The 23,075-nt window shown below is 43.6% G+C and overlaps 1 protein-coding gene across 3 annotated transcripts in view; it reads left to right on the plus strand.

The window, feature by feature from the left end:
- The window catches only part of LOC307236673 (myosin-10-like), a 76,566-nt gene that overhangs the window by 42,784 nt on the left and 10,707 nt on the right, over positions 1-23,075 (plus strand). For all 3 annotated transcript variants that reach the window (XM_080009154.1, XM_080009156.1, XM_080009155.1), the window contains 24 exons: positions 23-86; positions 589-687; positions 1,294-1,437; positions 1,542-1,637; positions 2,941-3,059; positions 4,715-4,867; positions 7,611-7,784; positions 7,930-8,103; positions 9,679-9,793; positions 13,840-14,033; positions 14,672-14,793; positions 15,165-15,234; positions 15,341-15,501; positions 16,054-16,162; positions 16,269-16,400; positions 16,877-17,083; positions 17,332-17,469; positions 17,682-17,805; positions 17,932-18,103; positions 19,409-19,621; positions 20,141-20,285; positions 20,601-20,807; positions 20,911-21,015; positions 21,131-21,283. In XM_080009154.1, coding sequence (XP_079865280.1) covers positions 23-86; positions 589-687; positions 1,294-1,437; positions 1,542-1,637; positions 2,941-3,059; positions 4,715-4,867; positions 7,611-7,784; positions 7,930-8,103; positions 9,679-9,793; positions 13,840-14,033; positions 14,672-14,793; positions 15,165-15,234; positions 15,341-15,501; positions 16,054-16,162; positions 16,269-16,400; positions 16,877-17,083; positions 17,332-17,469; positions 17,682-17,805; positions 17,932-18,103; positions 19,409-19,621; positions 20,141-20,285; positions 20,601-20,807; positions 20,911-21,015; positions 21,131-21,283 — 3,390 coding nt within the window. The remainder of the gene's footprint in view (positions 1-22; positions 87-588; positions 688-1,293; positions 1,438-1,541; positions 1,638-2,940; positions 3,060-4,714; positions 4,868-7,610; positions 7,785-7,929; positions 8,104-9,678; positions 9,794-13,839; positions 14,034-14,671; positions 14,794-15,164; positions 15,235-15,340; positions 15,502-16,053; positions 16,163-16,268; positions 16,401-16,876; positions 17,084-17,331; positions 17,470-17,681; positions 17,806-17,931; positions 18,104-19,408; positions 19,622-20,140; positions 20,286-20,600; positions 20,808-20,910; positions 21,016-21,130; positions 21,284-23,075) is intronic.

Consider the following 23,075-nt stretch of genomic DNA (forward strand, 5'->3'; position numbering starts at 1 on the left):
CCGTGTTTGACCTATTCCGCAGGGCAAGTTCATCAGGATCAACTTCGATGTGACGGGCTACATCGTCGGGGCCAACATCGAGACCTGTATCCTCACCGATCTCGGAGCGGAGGGAGGAAAGATGGTTTCCCAAAGTATAAGAACTGGATGTAGTCATAGGGCCTCCGCGGTGTCCATGCCGTGATGATGTGTTTATGGCACCTGGATAGGAGGAGCATGCTCATCGCTCATTTTCATAGTAATCCTTCATGTTTATTTATCTTCATTTATGCTTAGCAGAATGTTGGATATAGTTTCAGGGGAATGCATTTTCCTCTGCTACTGAGAACGGCGCGGAATCAACGTTCCAGTTTCTGAAAGATGGATTGTCTGTCCGCTTTATGAGAATTAATGTCTTAAACCCCGAGTTGCCAGAGTTTCTGGAAATATTGACCCAATACCGAAAAACTGCACGCCAACGAAACCTTTTCCCAAATGACGACATTCTAGAAAGTAAGCAACTGTGTATGGAACGTAGTGGAAAGTTTTAGCTCTTTGCTCTTAACTTTACATGATCTATCCCGGTCAGCCCTTAACTTCCCACTGCAGACCTTCTGGAGAAGTCGAGAGCCATCCGACAGGCCAAAGATGAGCGGACCTTCCACATCTTCTACCAGCTGCTGGCGGGAGCGGGGGAGCACCTGCGCTGTGAGTGTCTGTAGAAGCCAGGGTTACAAACCTGGAGTAGGGGTACAAACCAGGGCACAAAGAAAGAGCTTTGAGCCTGATCTAATGTTTCACACTTGGCTTCAGCAAAGTTCCATTTCAGTTAAAGTGAAAAGTGGAAATCCATAAAATCGTCTGTATTAGGTCCTAGAAATGTCTCTTCTGATCGATTGCCTTGTTGTTTTTTTTTATTCTTGGTTACTTGAGGTTGTGGGGATATCTAATCATCCGAGGGTGCTGTTCTTTTTGTGGATGTTCATCAATATCGACAGTTTACCGACCACAGCTGATTTATCAAATTCACTGCCTTTCACTTCTTGCTCTTGCTCGGTATTTGCATTCGTGCCAAAGATGGCAACATCATATAGAGAAGCACATTCTTAACATAAAAACGTTCAATGACTGTTTGTTAAAAGCTGACAGCCAAATTAAGTATCAAATATGGGATTTTTTTTTTATAAAATAATCTTGCAGACTATCACTTTGGTGACCAACATTTTTTTAAACGTTTAATGCAGAGTTAACCTACTGGCTCTAGTGGACTTTGACGTGACAGAACTAATGTTTCATCTCTGGCCTTCTCTCCAGCCGACCTGCTGCTCGAGGGCTTCAACGGCTACCGCTTCCTGTCCAACGGCAACATTCCCATCCCCGGCCAGCAGGACAAGGAGAACTTCCAAGAGACTATGGATGCCATGCACATCATGAGCTTCTCCCACGAAGAGATCGTCTGTGAGTATAGGATCTGACCAACCCGTTCAACACGCATGCGCTCTCTTTCTCCTGTACACTCCCCCTCATTGATATTTTCTTTCTCGCTGTCTTTCTTCCCACAGGTATGCTTAAAGTTTCATCTGCGGTGTTGCAGTTTGGGAACATTGTCTTTAAGAAGGAGAGGAACACGGATCAGGCCTCCATGCCTGAGAACACTGGTGAGGACAGATATTAACAGCAGAGTGTCTCACCAATTTTTGTTGATATGCTGAATGCCCTTCAAGTAGCAAGAGAAATTAAAGCACCAGTGATGAATGTTCTTTTCTTGATTCAAGCAGTTATGCATCAAATAAGGATGCTTATCATGTTGCATATATTATGCTTTTATTTAATTATGGATTTTCAGATCCTAAACCAGACAGGCTATGGTTGTATTTTTTTGACATACATTTTTGTTATGTGTTGAAACTAAGCTTGGCAGTTTTATAGACAGACCTTTCCAGGCAAGGTATACAGCCTTATACATTTATATAAGTATTTGCATTGGCATAGGTTGTACATTTGTTTGTCAGCGAACATTGAATCTGATCTCTCTTAAGGTGGAGGTACATTTTAAAAGAATTTGAAGTTTTTGACCAAAAGGACGTGTTCAGAACAAGATAAGACAAATTGACGTGGTGATCTGGGTTCTTGCGGTGTTCTCTGCCCAAGCCCCTGAGCCGAACTTTGTCTTTCGTCTTTCTCTTGTTCTGAGAGCTCCCCTTGTCGCAGTTGGTCCAGATGCCTGCGCGTCATGGCAGGGGACGGACTTCAACCTCCTTTTGCCGGGGTCAACATGCTCGTTTTGTCCGGAGCTGCAACATTCTGAGCATGGCATCCGCTTGGATCGGGACAATGGGCTGCGTAATGGACAGTGACCTCTGGTCGACTGTGCGTCCCGTGCCTCCGAACAAAATAAATGTGTTTGTTTATAAATTTGTTTATTTTAGATGTATTTATTTTGTATATAATTTTTTATCTTATTTTCCTATTGAGTATTTTGCTGACGGTGTTCTCTGCTGGTTCTCGCGTTTTTTGTTCTCGCGTATTTGTGTACCTCCCGCTTAAATACCATTGTGGTGTGGGGGTGGTGTGATTTGAGCAGCCACACCTGTCTTGGGTGTAGTTAATTGCACTTGAGATCAGTGCTGGCTGTACGCCTGTTGCTCATCAGAGCAATCAGCACAGGCTAAATCCCCCCCCTCACACACACACACACACACACACAGGAGGAGCTTCTGTTATGACAAGTTTCCATTTGCTGCCGGCTTGTTCCATCTTGCCCACTCTCTACAATAAACCTCTGTGTTTAAAACACGCTCTGCCTGTGTCTCTGAGTCGGTGGGCCCTGAAAACGCCACTCGGATGGAGTGTGGCAGGTGGAACTGCCACAACCATTTCCTGCAATTCATGACACTGCATCTCACACATACAAATAAACGAATGTGAATCCTAAATTCATACCTTTTAACCCCCTCCCAGCTGCCCAGAAGCTGTGCCACCTGCTGGGGATGAACGTGATGGAGTTCACCAGAGCCATCCTCTCCCCCAGGATCAAAGTGGGACGGGACTACGTGCAGAAGGCTCAGACCAAAGAACAGGTAGGATGCCGTCTGACGCCATGACAACAATAAGAGCTACAAAAAATGAAGTTAAGTATAAAAACTCATCAAACCGGCAAATAATACCAATCCAAATAACACCTTTAATGTCATGATATACAGTATATGATATCAAATGTCATATACTGTATATACTGTAACAATATGTGTTTATATTGCGCTTGGCAATTCTGTTCCTTAATTTGATCTTGCATAGCTGCTAACTTTTAACTCTTTTCAATTTCATTTCAATTTTTTATGACTTGATTTATAGGATCTTTTAATTTAATTGTATTTTTTTAAGCAATTTTTTTTTTACATTATTTAACTTTTATTTAAATTTTATTTTACTTGGGGTCGACCATCCAAAGCAGTGGAGAGTGTGAGAGAAAGATGAAGAAGAGAGTACAGGCAGGGTGGAGTGGGTGGAGAAGAGTGTCCAGAGTGATCTGTGACAGAAGGGTTCCAGCAAGGGTAAGGGGGAGGTCTACAGGGCGGTAGTGAGACCAGCCATGTTGTACGGTTTAGAGGCGGTGGCACTGACAAAAAGGCAGGTGGCCGAACTGGAGGTGGCAGAGTTGAGGATGTTGAGACTTTCATTGGGAGTGACAAGGATGGACAGGATGAAGAATGAGTACATTAGAGGGACAGCTCAGGTTGGACAGTTTGGTGGAAAAGTGAGAGAGGCGAGACTGAGATGGTTTGGACACGTGTGTAGGAGAGATGAGAGTTACATTGGGAGAAGGATGCTGAGGATGGAGCTGCCAGGCAAGAGAAAAGAGGAAGGCCAAAGAGAAGGTTTATGGATGTGGTGAGGGAGGACATGCAGGCGGTTGGTGTAATGAAAGAAGAAGCGCAGAACAGAAGGTATTGGAGGCAGATGATCCCCTGTGGCCACCCCTAACGGGAGCAGCCGAAAGAAAAAGAAGATTTTATTTTTTGACTGTCTATTTTTACTTTTTACTTACTATATTTACTTTTTTGTAAATATCGAAATTTCTATTTCTTTTTTCAAAGGACCGGTGTGTAGAATTTAATGGCATCTTGCGTCCGGGACGGACTTGGCAGAAATGTAATATAATATTCATAAGTATGTTTTAAGTACTGTATAATCCCATGAAAATAAGAATTGTTGTGTTTTTGTTATCTTAGAATGAGCTGTTTATATCTACAAAAGGAGCGGGTACTCTTCCACTGAATGGACAAACCGAACATTGGCTCTTTTGCGGTTTTCGTGAGTTTTGCGGCCACCGTAGGTTCTCCTACACGCTTGGAAGGTCAGGGTGAGGGGAGGGATATTCAGTTGGTTGCAATCTGCGACCTCACAATTAGATGTCACTAAATTCGACACACTTGCGTCTTTAAGTTGGTTTTTTTTTTGTTTTTTTTTATCCAACTGTCTCTTTATATTACTATTTTTCTTTCATTCCTACATTGTTGAGATTGGCAAGAAGATGAAGCATTTCATTGCTTGCACGAAACACTGGCAGTACTGTCAAGCATTTGACCCATAAAACTTTTAAAACTCAACTCATCTGTAACATTGCTCTCACATGCTACAGCGTTGTGTTCCCTCTCATGTTTTCGTCCACTGGGAGGTTTGGCTCGCTGAGATATCTATTACTGATGCTCTGTCTCACTCTGTCTCCCCCCAGGCGGATTTCGCCATCGAGGCCCTGGCCAAGGCGACGTACGAGCGTCTGTTCCGCTGGCTGGTCCACCGCATCAACAAGGCTCTGGACAGGACCAAGCGCCAGGGAGCCTCCTTCATCGGGATCCTGGACATCGCTGGCTTCGAGATCTTTGAGGTGCCATTCTGCTAACGCCTAAATCAAGCCAAAAAGAGTTTTAAAAAGGGATTTTCTTTCTTCTTTCCTTTCTGAGGTTATTCCATTGTAGATGTAAACGAGACAGAACGAGTCATGTTTGTGGAGCCTCTTTTAGGCGTTGCTAGGTTTCAGATATTAATTCTAATTACCCTAAGTAATACAACAGAAACAGGTAAGCAGATGTGAAAAAAAAAAAAAAAGTATGAGGGCTCGGCAACATTTCTGACGAATTTTCTTCAGTTCGGGGAGAAAAAAAGAAAAAACATCTGACATTAAACAATAAACAGTAATCAGTAAAACAAATTACAACTAGACCATTATGGTGAAATTGTAAAAGTGTGCTGGCCCTGTGTCTGTGTACATGTTGTTTATGTATGTGCTGGGCTATGTGGGGAATTCCCCTAATATGTTTATATACAGTATGTTTCCATGACAACTGGATTTATATGTGCCACTCTTCCCCTATGAAAAGTGGAATATTTTGTACTTTGAACTGCTGGCCAAAACCTTCTTTAAAGCTATTGAACCAGCTTTTAGATTAGAGCCGAACGTTTTGATGGACAGAGATTTTGCTTGTATGTGGCACGAACACTTTGGTAAGAGTAGCACGGTGAAAGTTTCCTATAATAATCATAATAATTAATATAGCTGCAGGCAGCAATACACATGATCCAGTTAAGTCGCGTTGGGTGCGTTTTAAAGTTTCTCGGGTTCTTTGAAACGCACGATTTTCCGAGTTTACATTGAACACCGCATGGGCTCCCACCCGGTCTGTCATCTCCTGATTGCTCGTCTCGCGGAGCAACCACTACACAGCGCAACCCTCCTGTCTAGCGCAACAACCGTCCATGTTTGCCTGTATACCAGAACCTCTCATTGTTATAACTTAGCGTGTTGTCTGTGGAAATAGAGCTGCACTCTCGGTGACGGGTGGCCGTCTGGTACAGTGTCGGTCACGTCATTTATTTGTTGAGTTTGGATTACATTTTCAGCAAGTTACGTTTCCATGAAAAACAAAAACTTGGACTTGAACACATCACTCAGTCGCACATTTCAGTGGTTTCGAATGGACGCAGTGACAAGTTTTTGTGGACTACTTTTTATTGTATTTTTCATCAATCCGGCAAAGTAATGGGGCCCACAGATTTAAAATATAAATCGAACAGATCCACAGACATCGACCAATTAAGAAGCTCTATAAATATACAAGTAAATCGATAATTGGTAACATCCAACAAGCACAGAGTGACCGAGTCTATACCGTACACTCGACGCGGTCCAACTGGACATTCTCAATCGGAATCTGTACATTTCTAGTAAATAGTATGATGACGTCATAAAGCGTCTTACTGTAAATCTCATCTCGTTCATTTTGTTTACGAATAGTGGCATGTCAGTTAAGTAAGACAGCTGAATATTTTGGGTAAAAGTTGTTCAGTTTTTCACTAATATACACTCCGTATGTTGATCAATTTGGATGAAATTTAAACCACAAGATCCTTGTGACATACCAGTTTAAATGACACCTCAACTGTGTTCATAGATTCTGCCGATGTGTTCCAGATAGTTTTAGCCGGGTTGGACATATTTCGGCGTGAAATACATTGGACCGTGTCTGTGAAACGGATCAAATTTGGTCGGTTTTTCGCTAATATCTGCTCCGTATGTGGATCGATATGGATGAAAATTCAAGGTATTTGTAACAATGCGGTGCAAACAGTGCGTAAACCATGTTCCTGTGTTATGTCGAAGTTTGTGTTCCAGATAGTTTTAGATTTAAAAATTCAGAGAATTTTTCCCCAAAGAATAAATTTAGCCTATAACAATAACCCTAACACTAACCCTAACCCTAAATATAGCTGCAGGCAGCAATGCACGGGAACCAGTAGGTTCTAATGAGACGTCAAGTGTGTCTGCAACTCCAGCGGTTGTCGTGTCGCAGACACTTTTAGCCCACAAAACAGCTTTCCGGGTCCTGTGAAATGATTAATTAAAAAAAAAATAAAGTTACAAACACCGTTGACTTACGTCGTGACCAATCTTTGTGCACTTACTTCACTGCATGTTCCTCTTCTGCCATTCAGTTTAAATATCCCCGAAGAATAGTGTTTTAAGATTTACGATTGTTCCTGGATCACTCAGTGCGGACACAAAAGAAAAGGTTGGTTCCTCGAATGGTTCTTTGAACTTCCTGCACTGTGAAAACATCTTTTTTCAACGATTATATTTTCCGAAGTTTTGTTAAATGCAGCACGAGGTTACAGTTGTCCGAGTTTCCTTGAAACGCAGCATTGGCTCAAGTTGTCTGTCTACATGGAGCAAATGTTATGCAGTCCACAGGGCGCAAGTGGCTGGATGTGAATGACTTCTGAGAGACGAAGCTTGGACTTATATAACTTAAGATGATGATGTCCCTGCTCCTGAAACTAGTCAAATCGCGCCAATTTTCTTCTACTTCCGGTAAAATTACAACAGTTTTTCACTAATTTCTGCTCCAAATTTTCCTAGATATTGATCAAAATCGAACGACAAGATTTATGAGCCTACCCGGTTCTAACGAGACCTCAACCAGGTCTGTGCATACTGCGGTCGTTGTGTTCCAGACACTTTTAGCCCGAGAAACGCCAAGGAGATTTAAATTAAAAATACAAGCAATAACAAATATGTCCCATAATAGGACGTTTGTCGTGCGTCTTTCAAATTTGTTTTCCTTATTTTCCAGCTGAACTCGTTCGAGCAGCTGTGCATCAACTACACCAACGAGAAGCTGCAGCAGCTCTTCAACCACACCATGTTCATCCTGGAGCAGGAGGAGTACCAGAGGGAGGGCATCGAGTGGAGCTTCATCGACTTCGGCCTCGACCTGCAGCCCTGCATCGACCTGATTGAGAGGCCGGTCGGTGGACCCCCCCTTTGTTTGTCGTTCCTTGAGTGTGTGTGTGTGTGTGTGTGTGTGTTTGTGTGTGTGTGTGTGTGTGTGTGTGTGTGTGTGTGTTCTATACCTATCAGGACTGTTTTCTATACTGTTTTTTTTACACCAGACCAATCCCCCTGGCATCCTGGCTCTGCTGGATGAGGAGTGCTGGTTCCCCAAGGCCACGGACAAGACCTTCGTGGACAAGGTGCTGCAGGAGCAGGGCACGCACACCAAGTTCCAGAAGCCGCGGCAGCTCAAGGACAAAGCCGACTTCTGCATCATCCACTACGCCGGCAAGGTGTGTTGGACGCAGTTTACTAAAAGCACATGTTGGCCTTGAGCCAAAGACTTTTCTGGCATCTGTGGGGTCAGCGAGCAGCAACGTCTGAAGAATTCCTGACTCTCGTCCCCAATTAAACACATACTTTCCCATGTTGGAGTTCCTTCCTTTATGTTCCCTTACTTTCCGCTGTCTTCTGTCTGAGCTTTCTTTTCGGGGGGCTTCAGTTAACCAGGTCATTGCCTCGACACAATAGTCCGGTTGTCTGCGGAAAAACCCACATCTGGTTCACATTGGTGTGACATTCGCTCTAAAGTTGCGCTGCCTGTTACATAACGCAGGTTTTTTTTTTGGGTGTGTGTTTTTTCTTCTAACTTTCACCTACGTGCTCTACCATCTGGAAAGAGAGGCAGGTATTTCTGAACATTCCACAGAAAGCTCACAGTTAGTGTATGCACGGAAAGCTAATTGACCTCCTTCCACCTCGTACGTACACAGTACATACGCTCACACAAAATGTGTATAATATACAGAATGCAAAAAGAGAGAGGAATTACTGATGCTGTCAATCAGATCTTAAACCCCCAGCCATTGAGAGGGTCCTATAACCTCCTGGCAGTGACGGACTGGGATCAAAAAACAGAAAATAGCCCCCAGGCCCTATTTTCAAATCCAACAACAACTCCACCTAAATATTAACATAAAAAGCATGAGATAGCGATTTACTGGATAAAACTGCGAGTGTCGAGCGGCAGCTATCCCGAGGGAAACTTTGGAGGGAACCAGCTACTAGATTGTTTGTTTAGTCTTTCGCCCCTATGCCCAGGTCGGACGACCGATTTGCACATGAACAAACACTTAATTTTGTGCATTCTGGTGAATCTTTATGCACAAATTTGTGCCTGTTCTCCATCAGCTTGTGCTGGAAATGTCTTAATTGATGTAAAGGAAAGCGTCCAATTACCAATAGCTAGAATGTAAAAAAAATATCGTCACGGAGGCCAGTAAGTCCCTCAAGTACTCACCCCAACTTGAGAGGCCTTGCGCTTTGCGAAGTCATCCACAATGCGCCGAACTGTATATCCAACTTCTTCGCCCGGTCATTTTCAATTGACAACACGGCCGACCCACCCCGTCCATCCTGTCCTATTGTGCTCCTCAGATAGTTTGTAATTAGTTATAGTTTGGAGAATGAGCGCTCTGCAGTCGTGACGATAACAGGAAGAGTCAGAAACTGTTGACAAGTGATTGATGATGACGTACTCTACGTATTTTTTTTGGCAGTTGTTGTTGACCCAGCACGTATTACCCGGCATACATTTGGAGGCGATTCACTCGCCTAGGGAACGCTGTTGGGCCAGATGCTATACTTTTATCATCACTCTTGCAAAATAGCACACAAACACAATTGATCAGCACAAAATATCTTGAAACACAAGTCCTTTTTTTTTTTTTTTCCAACATTAAACATGTATCTCCAGGGCATTTTGCTTGCTTCACACTTGAAGTAAGTAACAGCACCAAAACCAGTGTTGTGTGTGCATAGAAACATGACGAGTGGAAACGTCTGTTTATATCTCCTTCTCCCTCCAGGTGGACTACAAGGCGGACGAGTGGCTGATGAAGAACATGGATCCTCTGAACGACAACGTGGCCACGCTGCTGCACCAGTCCACCGACAAGTTTGTGGCCGAGCTCTGGAAAGATGGTGAGACCCCAAAAAGATGTCAAACGATAAAAAAAAAAAAAAACTTAATTCATCTGCAGTGTATGCCCAGCACCAATTTGAAGTCCAGGATGAATGATCTTAGTTTCCTTTTTTGAGTGAGGAGGAATGACATTTTTGAACCTTGGAATGCTATTATTCTCGGATTGTAGTTTATATTTGTTGGAATCAGACACCAAATTACCAGGTCAAATGGAGGGGAAAATGGATGAGGAAATTTCTTGGATTCATCTTTCTTCTCACTAACGATCAGCTTTGAAAACAGGAACGCTTCACTAATGTGCACGGAATTTCTTCACTGGATGAGATACAAAAAAAGAACCGATCATAATAATAATAACCCCTTTTTTCCCCCTTTAATGCAATTAATCAATGCTGTTTTTGTATGTGCCATAGCAGTGTTTATTTTTTTGGGGGAGACTTCTCCTCTCTCACTCTCCTGTCTTCTCTCTCTCCGTTTTCCGTCTACACTCCGGGTGTAGACATTCAGACGTTTCAGAGAGCGTCTTTCTATGACAATGTCACTGGGCTCCCTGAGGCTCCAGGTGAATGCCTGTGTTGCACTGTGCCGCCGTCTTGTCCTCACGCTCTGGCTGAACTCATCATCACTTCCCAACACTGTCATGGCTGCGCTCTGCACCCCTCTTTTTAAGCCTCCCTTTGGCTTTGCATGGCTCAGATTTAGGGAAAGTGTTGAAACTGCACCAAAATAATATGGGGGCAGAAGCTGCAATGGCAAAGGCTAATCTTTATGAGCGATTCTAAACCTATTTAACAGCAAGGGCCAATCTGATAAGAATTCTGTCTGCATTTTTTGGGTGGAATGTGTGTGTTATCTGTAACATTCATTGTGAATTACACCACATAGCTAGACCTTTTTTTGCCTTGGACTTAAATGCTAAATCCTCGTGATTATTTTCAGTTTGTGAGCCGAACATTCACTCATTCACCGACCCTTTTGACGGAGTGACTCATTTAAAAGATTTGCACGATATGAGCGAATCATTTGAGAGTCTTGCATCACTCTATCAGTAGCCAATAATAATAAGCACAGTTCTACGGTTTGCGTTGTTTTTAGTGGTTAACAGGATAGTGGTGTGTGAGTTTATCCTTGTAAAAAATGTGCCGTGGCAGAAAACAATGTTGGGAAACACTGTTCTACACTAGTTAGGGAGATAACAATACAGCTACGATCAAAACATTAATTATTATACATTCTCTAATTGTCAATGTCTTTTTCATTGAAATAACAGTGAAGTTGAATTATTAATAATATTTCCGGGGACTGTCCAGGGGGTCTGCAGGCACCACATTGAGAACCACTGATCAATATCAAGTATCACAGTGTTATCCATTGACTGACAGCAGGGAGATGGACCAGCGAAAAAGTCATTTTTCTGCCCCATCCTTGCCAGAAATTATTTAAGCACCTACATACCTCAACGCTGAAATGTATAAGCTGTTTGTCCTGGAACCGGTCAAGATGGAATATTTTCATATTTTAACACGCACACTCACATGATGATCCTCCTCCGTGTCATCAATCTGCTTTCATCAAAAGATGGAGGAAAAAATAAGTAAATAAAATGCATATATAAAATTATCGGAATGGAGTTTTTGCTGAAATTCCATCATTTTGTTGGTTAAACAGAAAAATGTGTCAAGAAGTTAAATCGGAATTCTACGAAAAAAACATTTGTGTTCCCATTTACCAACCTTCGTTTGAAAATATCCTTGAGGATTTTACCATCTTGTGGAATAACAGACTTTAATATTGGGGTGATGAGGACATGATTTCTCTGAGAAATGCCCTGTTTACATCGCAAAATAAATGACTTTCTCTTTCATACAAATAAGCACAGTTTTTTTAACAGATGAAAATAATAGCTGAAGGAAATTTCGGTTGGAGCGAACATTCTCTTACTCATACTTATCACTCTCATACATCATACTGAAATGGGTACAACAGCAGAGGCACTAAGCTGTTTCCTTTACTAACACAATAGAAACGTCTAAACATCTCTGCGGCCGCGACTAAATCCTTCCCTGTCGATGTTGTGAATTCAAAGCACTTGATGGCAGCAGCAGCAGCAGCAGCAGCATTTTGCAGTTCCACGTAACATCCCATACCGTCATATTACTGGGAGCTCATTAGCAAAATCACCTCAAGTGGCTTATTTCACCCACTACTGTCGAACCTGTCATTAAGTAAGAAAACAGAGGGAGGATGGAACGTTTTAACATTCGACTGGAACGTTAAAATGTGTTTCTGTCCATGTATCAACATGAAGCATAAAGCATTTGTAATGCTGTGTCGATATTGGTCATTCGTTTCTTGATCCTGATTTTTACCGAGTTGGCCTCCAGCCCCACCCCGCCAGATTCTCCATTAAACTAAAAGGCAAATGGTTCATCATCACTTTGTCCTGTGCTCTGTATGCCATCGCTGCTTGACTGGCTGCTCCGGTTCTCTGACTCTGATCAGCCTGATGTAGCTGTGTCACCCCGCTGGGCAGGCTAGACCCCTGTAACCCAATCAAATCATATTTAATGGGTGCATCTATTTGTCTAATATTGGCAAATTCAAATTGGAAAATCTGAATTATAAAACTCTCATTGAAGAGAATCTACTTTCAACGGCAGCAGTTACAAAATACTGGAACTTCACCCCTTTGTCTTGACTCAGCCAGCCCAGCATTTCACCTTGTTTACAGATTGAACTGTCATCACAAAAAACCAACTCTATATTACCGTCATTTTTACAGTGAGGGGCGCATTCCCAAAAGGATTGCACGGCTTTTGCGGCCGCTAAAACTGTTACACTAATGTCTCTGTTGTCACACTAATGTCTCTGTCGCAATGAAGCTTGAATGTTATTCTCCCTTGTAAGTCGCTTTGGATAAAAGCGTCTGCTAAATGACAAAATGTAAATGTAAATGTAAATGGAAACCTGCACAAATAACGCAAAAAGCAACAGCATAATTTACAAAACAGCCGCAAAGGGTGAAATGCACCCCTAACTGTACCCCTAGTGTCTCATGCACTGGTGCTATTTACATGTATTTAAATTATTATTATTATTATTATTATTCATACATTTGGTGCAAAATTGTCCCCTTTCTATGCAAATTAGCCTCATTGCAAAAAACGCCAAAATCACAAACACCAGCACTAATAGCCAAAAAGCTGGTGTAATTGAAGCACATTTGTAAGGGTTGTCACACCCAGACTTTCCAGTGGTCTCTAAATTATATTTTGACATGCATCGCAGGCATCGCTGACCTAAGGTAGCGATGCCTTGATCAGGTAGCAGTTGTTTTCCAAATGCACTCCCAAAGCAACTTGGTGAAACTTTGAAGAATTTATTGTACAAAAAAGGTTTTACAAACATTGACAAAAACAGTTCTATAATTCTTATTAAATTCAAAAGATATAGAAAAAAATAAACTAAAAGTTATAGGGAATAGTGATAAAACGATGAACCACAGATGGCATCGAACCTGCAGGACCATGGACAGCTCCACGGACTGGCTGCTTTACCCGTAACGCCGCAGCACTGAAAAATGTAACTTTGTGATAGAGTAAAATATATTAAATGAACTGTCATAATTTCTACATTGTAATATGTAAGATTCAGTGAGAACTAGAATTTCGTAAGTACATTTTTTTATATATTTTTGTCCATTTAATAAATGAACTGTGTGGGAAGAGTTTGGGAAGTTTTATTATAGACTTACTAATACAATTTAATTTTTTTATAGTCACTGCACATAAACCTAATAATACAAAGTAAAGTTTACTCTTAAAGTATGATATATGATGATCTAAAAGCATGTTTGGATCCGCAACACCACGGAGCCGCAATCTGCAGCACAACGAGGGCAAATGCGCTCAGCAGCCAAACTTTATAGGCGTGTTTGCGCTGTCATCATTAGCACGATATCTTTTGTGAATCGGACGCTAAGACAACGCAGATAGCATACGCAACTGGTTGAATTTGCTCCTGAGTCTTCTCTCTCTGCCCCCAGTTGACCGCATCGTGGGCCTGGACCAGGTGGCAGGGATGAACGAGACGGCGTTCGGCGCGGCCTACAAGACCAAGAAGGGCATGTTCCGCACGGTGGGGCAGCTGTACAAGGAGCAGCTGTCCAAGCTCATGGCCACCCTGAGGAACACCAACCCCAACTTCGTTCGATGCATCATCCCCAACCACGAGAAGAGGGTGAGTCACAGCACCGTCATGACTAGACTCTTAATGCCAACCGGTCTTATCCATTAGGAAAGGTCTGTTCTGTGTCTGTGGCTGTTTTGTGGGTTTCGAGTGATTTCGAGTGAGAGACTAAAACGTTACTTGATTTACGACTCCTTTCCCAAACATAATGTGACAGCGGTGGCCTACCCCACCAATAGGGACATACAGAGAAACAGAGAGAGAGCAGGAACTGGGCCTGTCCTGAGGTGTCTGAGGTTTTTTTGACTGTACACACTGGTTTCTCGAGTGAGCACAGTAACTAAACACAACCGTCCATGAAAGGGGAGCAGCCGCACCGGACGTTTTTGACAGTTTATAGAAGTTGTAAATAGACATGACGCTCTTTATCGTCACTTATTGTATTAAGCCCTTTTAAGGTTCATCACAAAGGGCTCTACAGGAAAGAGGGAATAGGATGTAAAATATTCCTAGAAATATATAGGAGTTTATTTAACTTGGCTGAAGCCACTGTTAATGATAATCCTTCTCTGCCTCATTGTGGTCCTGGCCAACAGTCCTCCACCATGTTTTAATTCCTCTCCTTGGCCTTCGTGCCGCCTTCCTTCCACCCTCTCCCTCTTCTAACTCTGCCCCCCTGTGTCCTCCAGGCCGGTAAACTGGACCCCCACTTGGTCCTGGACCAGCTGAGGTGCAACGGCGTCCTAGAAGGGATCCGTATATGCAGACAGGGCTTCCCCAACCGCATCGTCTTCCAGGAGTTCAGACAGCGGTAACGTTCCGAACTCCGACCCACCGGAGCTGGAGATTATAACGCCACCTGAATGGACTTAAGACCAACTGCTGCAGCGAGTCCCGTACACTATGTGTTGTGGTATCTGATAATAATACAATTATTCCCTAAATCACGATGGATTGATGGATAAAGCAGTGGGGCAGTGTAATTCACCACATGGAAAAATCTTTTTCCCCCTTCATTGGACATCATGTATCCGTGTCTGAGCAGAGGAAGTGCCATTGTCTTCACTCATAATGGCTTTTGTTTTTGAAGTTATTTCGTCTCTGTCAGTCACTTGACAGAGCGAATATTGTCGTTTCAAGGTACTATTCCTTTTCTCCATTCTGTATCTTTCCTGCTACCAGGTATGAGATCCTCACTCCCAACGCAATCCCCAAGGGCTTCATGGACGGCAAGCAGGCTTGTGAGAGAATGGTAAACTACAGTATTATTGGTGCATCATTGGTCTTCTCGCTGTCGCTTCTGAAAACACACACACAACAGCTTAACCCCTCCCTTCCTTCTCTGCATCCCACCACAGATCCGAGCCTTGGAGTTGGACACCAACCTGTTTCGAATCGGCCAGAGTAAGATCTTCTTCCGGGCGGGCGTCCTGGCTCACCTGGAGGAGGAGAGGGACTTGAAAATCACCGACATCATCATCTACTTCCAGGCCGCCTGTCGTGGATACCTGGCGCGCAAGTGAGTTCCACCATCTTGTCGGTGGTTCCCGGCCTACAGGTCGTTTAAGCTGGATAGACAGCATTTTCGATCGTACACAACTATTTAGCATTAATCAGACTCTGAAAGACGGCGCCAAAAAAGCTCATTGTTGGCTTATATGACTTTGTTTTTATTTCCCTGCAGATCTAACTATTTTTTGTTAAGACGTCTAAGCCTTAAGCCTTAAGAGTCTGCTTTTATACCCTAACCAAGGCTACAAAATCTCATTGGTCACAATGTGTGCTATGTTTGGTTTGCTCCGTTACCGAAAATTAGGGAGTTTGATTGGAAGATTCTCTTTGGAGTCAATTTCTTTGCAGCAGGTTTTTCCCGTCACTGGTCATCACAGACCAAATGATCTTCTAGCGGCCAAAACCACTCAGGCTATGATTGATGGATTGATGGTTTCCTCTTCATACACTCAACCTTTTGTTTATATTAGATTATAAATGTGCTGGGTTTCATGAAAATTCATCTATAGTGTCTCTCTTTACATTCCCTGTTCCCACTGCTGCTGCTCTTTACCTCCAGGGCCTTCGCCAAGAAGCAGCAGCAGCTGAGCGCCCTAAAGGTTCTCCAGAGGAACTGCGCTGCCTATCTGAAGCTGCGCCACTGGCAGTGGTGGAGACTCTTCACCAAGGTACCTTGTGTGGATTTGCACTGGAACGTACCGGTGTAAATGCTGTGAATCCTGTTTTTTTGGGGGTTTTTTTTAATGCAACTGCTATGGACCCCTGCGTGTCCAGGTGAAGCCACTGCTGCAAGTGACCCGGCAGGAGGAGGAGATGCAGGCCAAAGATGAGGAGCTGGTCAAAGTGAAGGAGAAACAGAGCAAGGTGGAGGGAGAGCTGGTGGAGATGGAGAGGAAGCACCAGCAGGTCAGCGACAACCAGGAACGAACCACTAACTAACTACCTCCATGGTCTTCACGGTCTTTTCACTATAAATTAATAAATATTTCACTCTTAATAAATATTTCTCCCGGCCGTGGATCTCACTCCTCGAAAACTTGCACGCTATTGATACAGTCAACTCTTCTTCTTTTCAGTAAAGCACTTTGCAAAATTCCTTGCTAAAGTGCTATAGAAATGAAGCGTATTCTTATCATTAATATTATTGAGAACCTCAAAAGCTTAATCTCCCCGATTTCAGTGCTTGCAGAGCTTTCAGTGCTGTGGGCTATGGAAGAGAGAAAAGAGAACATCCACTAATTGTAAGGCTCTCTGACAGAACCTTCCTGTCAACACAGCAGTGCCAGGCTGTGTTCTGGTTCTGGATGTGTGTCCCCGAACAATAAGAACACAAATGGGAGCCTAAAAAACGTGTGTGTTTGTGTGTGGGGGCGTTCTTCTAGCTGGTGGAGGAGAAGAACATCCTGGCGGAGCAGCTGCAGGCGGAGACGGAGCTTTTTGCAGAGGCCGAGGAGATGAGGGCCCGTCTGGCTGCCAAGAAGCAGGAGCTGGAGGAGATCCTCCATGACCTGGAGTCCAGGGTGGAGGAGGAGGAGGAGCGGAACCAGAGCCTGCAGAATGAGAAGAAGAAGATGCAGTCCCACATTCAGGTGAACACCCGCCATGGACAGAAAGTGAATTTAATCAGCTCCGTTTCCCGAAATTGACAACACAACACAAATAAGAGTGATATAAGTATGTTCAATAGTTTCGATAGCACAATATAAATATATGGCTGCATATTGATGGGCTGTTGATCATTTGCCAATAACCTATTAGTTTGCTCAACATACAGTTTTTGAAAATAATGAATGACCCCATGAAACAATCCCTTAATAACTGTGTCGGACCTGTGTAGGACCTGGAGGAGCAGCTGGACGAAGAGGAAGCTGCCAGACAGAAGCTGCAGCTTGAGAAGGTGACAGCTGAAGCCAAGATGAAGAAGTACGAAGAGGACATCCTGCTCCTGGAGGACCAGAACTCCAAATTCCACAAGGTATGGTGGGGGTCTGCATCCAGGCTTTTGTTAGGTCTGCTGAAATAGTTGAGGGGCTTTTTGTGGACGACTCATAGGTATTCAAATTCATTTATAAATGATATCCTATAAAAAGCCGGTATGCTACGGAGGTGTTGTAGAAGGTTGTCCAAATTAAGGAGCACTTCTTCCTCCTCAACGCTTGCTTGTCCTCCACGCTCTCCGCTGTTTAGGAGAAGAAGTTGCTGGAGGACCGCATCAACGAGATGACCTCCACACTGTCCGAGGAAGAGGAGAAGGCCAAGAACCTGGGCAAGGTCAAGAACAAGCAGGAGATCATGATGGTGGACCTGGAGGGTAAGGGGGTCAACTAGCGGCCTAGGCAACAATTGTGACTGTTGTGTGGCCTTTTCAGGATCCAGAAGAACTTTCTATCAGGCTGCCGTGATGAAAACATGCTTCATTTTTTTTCTCCTCCTTCAGAGCGTCTGAAGAAAGAGGAGAAGACGCGCCAGGAGCTGGAGAAGGCCAAGAGGAAGCTGGACGGGGAGACATCTGACTTCCAGGACCAGATCGGTGAGCTGCAGGCGCAGATCGAGGAGCTAAAGGTCCAGTTGGCCAAGAAGGAGGAAGAGCTCCAGACCCTCCAGGCTCGGTAAGAGACGGCGACACCAACAAGCGGTTCATGTCTGCACTTAGGGTCTGTTATGGCACGATAATTCTATGTGTTTTTATTTGGCAGCCGTATGGTCCATGAAAAATTTCCCGAGGGACATATCAAGTAATCTTGAGTAATCTTGAATCTTGAAGAAGAATGATTGGATGATTAGAGCGTAGAACACCACGGGAATGACAGCTGTTTGGACAAAGTATGCCCATTAACATCAGAACCAATCTTCGTCAGTCACAAATGTCTTCAATACTCATTTAAGGCCTCATGGCCGAGCAATGCCGGCTGGCAGGAAAGGGTAATAAAGCTGGTTAGTTTGACAGCTTGAATATTTGAAGGTTAGGATGTCAAAAAAGTCATTCTAATTGACTTTAAAAGTCGGTTTTGTTTTTGAAATGGCGTGATTGTGTTCCTCACAGTTCCTCAGTCTAAGGTGGGTGCTGCATATCTGTGCAGAGTTGTCATCGCGCTCACAGTGCTGTGAGATCTAATCACACCTGGTGTTTTATGCGGGTTTAACTGGGCTTCAGACATCGTATCATCTGGTGAAATAGGCTGTGACCGCTTACTGTTATTATGTGCCTAAGTAATGACACTGCTAAGCCTTCAGACCACCGAGACAAAATGTGTTTGTACAGCCTCTCACTGCATTGGAATTTATATGTGTGTGTGCGTGCGTGCGTGTGATGAAGTGCACACAGTCATGGACATGTGCATGTGTTAATTGTATATTTGTGATTCCAAACCCGGGGTGTGCAACCCCCATGGTGGACGCGGAGATCACACAGGCCTTGGAATAATTTTCTGCATGTTTCTAAATCCTCAAGTATTGGTTAAAAAAAAATCCATATTAGTGTTAGTTCAAGTACAAATTGTAACAAAATCCACGATTGCAAGTATTGTAGGCCCTAACAATCTTGCTCTCTCTATCATAAAATAGAATTGACTGCCAAAATGACTACTTATTAATGCAAAAAAAAAAAGAAAAAATTGTATTGCATGTTTAAATGTTTCTTTTATAGGGGGCTCAGATTGAAGGATTGGTTTAATTTTGGGGGTCTGTAAGAAAAAAGATTGAAGAGAAAAGAAGACCCCTGCTGTGAATGATTGTCCGTTAATATACACCCCTACTGCCATCCCGTGGTGGCTTTGTGCATAGCAGAACAATGCGCAGTATAGTGTTTACTGTTTCTTTGGGGTGTCTTTTCACATCACCTTCAATAACTAAATAACTAATCTCCAATCTGTAATAACTATCACTACCCATTTGTCTTGTCTGCCGTGCACCAGGGGAGAGGACGAGGCAAGCCAGAGGAACAACGCCCTGAAGCAGGTGAGGGAGCTACAGGCCCAACTGTCCGAGCTGCAGGAGGACCTAGAGTCGGAGAAGCAGGCCAGGAACAAAGCCGAGAAGCTCAAGAGGGACCTGAGCGAGGAGCTGGAGGCCCTGAAGACGGAGTTGGAGGACACCCTGGACACCACCGCCGCGCAGCAGGAGCTCAGGTGCTCCGCCTTCCCTTTTAAAGTGGAAATCCATGAGATCATCCGTGTTGGATGGATTGCATTACAAGTCCCAGAATTCCATTCCAAATTATACCTTTTTTCTTCAACATCCATTTCTACAGTTTACTGACCACAACTAGATATGTTAGTTTATCAAATCACTTCTCGCGTGCACACAATCAGGCCATTCTTGCTGGGGAAGGCGGACCCCGCCACCGGAGACAGCATATAGAGCAGCACACACATAACGCAAATACATTGAATGGCTGTTTCTTATAAGTTCCAGGTAAATAAATATGGGCAAAATATCAAATATGGGATTTTTTTTCCAAAATAATCTTACAGTTTAACACTTTAAGGAATACATTTACATTTTTTTAACTATATACTATGTACTCACCTTTTCTTTCCGAGCTCCGACAATACATACAACATACACCTTTGCTAATGTATGTCCCACAGCGCTGTGACTTTGTTAACTGCACTGCACTTACTGGCCCTTCTGTCTTTTTTTTCCAGGACCAAGCGTGAGCAGGAGGTGACAGAGTTGAAGAAGGCAATTGAGGATGAGAGCAAGAACCACGAGGCCCAGATCCAGGAGATGCGACAGCGACACGGCACCACCTTGGAGGAGCTGTCCGAGCAGCTGGAGCAGGCGAAGAGGGTAAGAATGCCTTGTCTGAGGCGTTAAGCTTAATAAAACAGAAGCTGAATAAAACAGTAATCTTGACGTACTCTGCAACATCGTATCAACTGTTTAATAACAATTGAAGGTAAACAGTGGCCCAAGGCTGAAGCCTTTTCAGACTCTCTGTGATCAAGGGCTGTGTGAATGAACTCACCTTGACTTGGACTGTTTCTGGCCAGATCGCACTCCTCAGCCCGGACGGGGGCAACAGTCCTCCCGCTGGACACAATTTTAATTCAGGCTTAATTTGTGCTTAATTGTTGTTCTTCTGCTTTGACTTGCGTACTGTAGTTTAAGTCCAACCTGGAGAAGAGCAAGCAGAGCCAGGAGAGCGCCAACAAGGAGCTGGCCAGCGAGGTGAAAGGCCTGCAGCAGGGCAAGACCGAGTCGGAGCACAAGAGGAAGAAGCTGGAGGCCCAACTGCAGGAGTTCATGGCCAGAGTCACCGAGGGGGAGAGGGCTAAGGGAGAGCAGGCTGAACGCACGCACAAACTGCAGGTAAGCGTTGCAAGCGTCTTCATTAACGTTGTTGGTTGATACTTGGCGGTTCCATCACATTGTGAAGCACTCACTCTCTCTCCTGCTTTCTCAATCTGTGCAGACGGAGTTGGACAACGTGTCTTCCTTGCTGGAAGAAGCGGAGAGGAAAGGCATCAAGATGGCTAAGGACGCTTCTGGGCTGGAGAGTCAGCTCCAGGACACGCAGGTGACCCATACGTCCGCACAAACCCATTGCAAAGATACTGTTTTACTTTTGAAAGCCCTCTGTTGGTCTGACATATTGGACCCTGCATGTGTGTGTTGGTGGACGCTGGATGTAGGAGCTGCTCCAGGAGGAGACCCGCCAGAAGCTTAACCTGAGCAGCCGCATCCGACAGCTGGAGGAGGAGAAGAACGCTCTCCAGGAGCAGCAGGAGGAGGACGAGGAGGCGCACAAGAACTTGGAGAAACAGATGCTCACGTTACAGGCCCAGGTAGGATGGAATAGTTGACAGAATAGAGAACCCTAGAAGCAATTTGTTGAGAGGTTTTGTTAGAAGCTTTCTATATCCAGTTCTCAGCCTTTCTGGGGATTCAAGCAGAGATGCTCACAAGTCATTTCTTGTCAAGTCTAAGTCGAGTCTCAAGTCTTTGAGCTGGAGTCCAAGTTGAGTCTTTGACGGTCCAATCCGAGTCAAGTTTCAAGTCCTTCGTCACAGGTCCATTTCAAGACTCAAGTTTCTATGGTGGTAATAAGCGTTCTATCTGCTCCATGTCAGGTGGTCGTAGACTAGTACAGAGCTAGGAATTCACAGTATTACATATCCAAGTTGATGAGTTATTCAAATGAATGTATATACTGTATAAGGAGTGTATGGTATGTAGCTTTATCATATTATACATTATAATGCAGCTCAATCAAACAAACAAACAACAAAAAAAACAAAAATTAGGCTTTACTTTTTCAGTTCAGAATTGTATTGTTCCTTGTAACATCAAGGGGCAAGTGTGCATGAAATTGATTCTTACTTTAAAACTTTTTATTTTACTTTTCTCTCATAATTTTTCCTTGATCCATGTCAATGACTATACAATATAATAGATGAAAATACTTGGACAGAATGACATTTTAACTGAAAAAAAACAATAAGAACAAACGATAAAATGAAAACACGGACCAATATAACCCTTATCTTAACCCTATAACACAAGTTACTTCACGTGTCTACAGTGACAAATATATGCCCAGTTTTTGTATTATTATCTCTTGCTGTTTTTATGTGTGTTTTGTGGTTGTATTTTCTCACTGATCGATGTCAGATGAATCTCCTGCTCCTCGTCGCCTCTGTCTGCAAAAATCATTTCCAACGCTGGGGTAGAAAGTCTCCAATCTCCATTTCCTCGAGATTGGAGACAATTCGACAATTCGACAATTCTTTGCAACCATCATGCAGAAAAAAAAACTTGTGTTGCTTTGGACCAGCGTCAACACAAACCAAAAGCTGCCCATGGCTTGAAACTGATTGAATGAATTGGTGAATCACTCATTGTGGCCTCAAAGCCACATGGTTTACCAAAAGCGATGAGAATCCAATAACATAAACAGCGCATGTGATTTCAATTGGAAGTAAATGACACGGAGAAGCGACTCATATCAATGTCGGTGGCGACACACTAGGTTTTAAAGATTGTTCACGTGTCCCAAATCTTGAGTCTTGAGTCGAATCTCAAGTCTTTTGAAGTCTGAAGGATAGGTCTCGCCCCTCCCGTTTTTCCTGGGATTCTCCCGTATGTTATTCCATCTTTCCCACTTTCCACCTGGTTGTTTATTTTCCCATAACTATCCCGTTTTTTTAACCTTTAATAACAGTGTTTTTTTACTGTAGATATATTTATTGTAATTGAATGAAACAAAAGTAAACACTGTGCGTAACCGTGTGTAACCGTGCATAACGGGGACACTGTCAGTCACTCTCTTACCCCGCGTATAGAAGGTAATGTTATGCGGCAAAGTTGTTGTCAAGATCTACCATATGGGCAATATGGGCACGTGCCCAGGGGCCCCTGAGCACGAAAGGGCCCTCCGCGATAGGAGAAGAAGAAAAAATGTCGGGCTCCAGAAAAATATGACACAAAGCATGACCCATTCTCCTGATCTTGATAATTATCCAACCTGAATGAATCTGAATGAATTGATTATTTTATTGTTGAGATGGCTGGATAGGTGGTGACTGATGAGCGTGTATTCCATGTCACCGCTTTAACCGTGTCCGGTGCTTTTCTTCC

Source organism: Zeus faber (assembly GCF_960531495.2).
Source record: "Zeus faber genome assembly, chromosome: 11".
Lineage (NCBI taxonomy): Eukaryota > Metazoa > Chordata > Actinopteri > Zeiformes > Zeidae > Zeus > Zeus faber.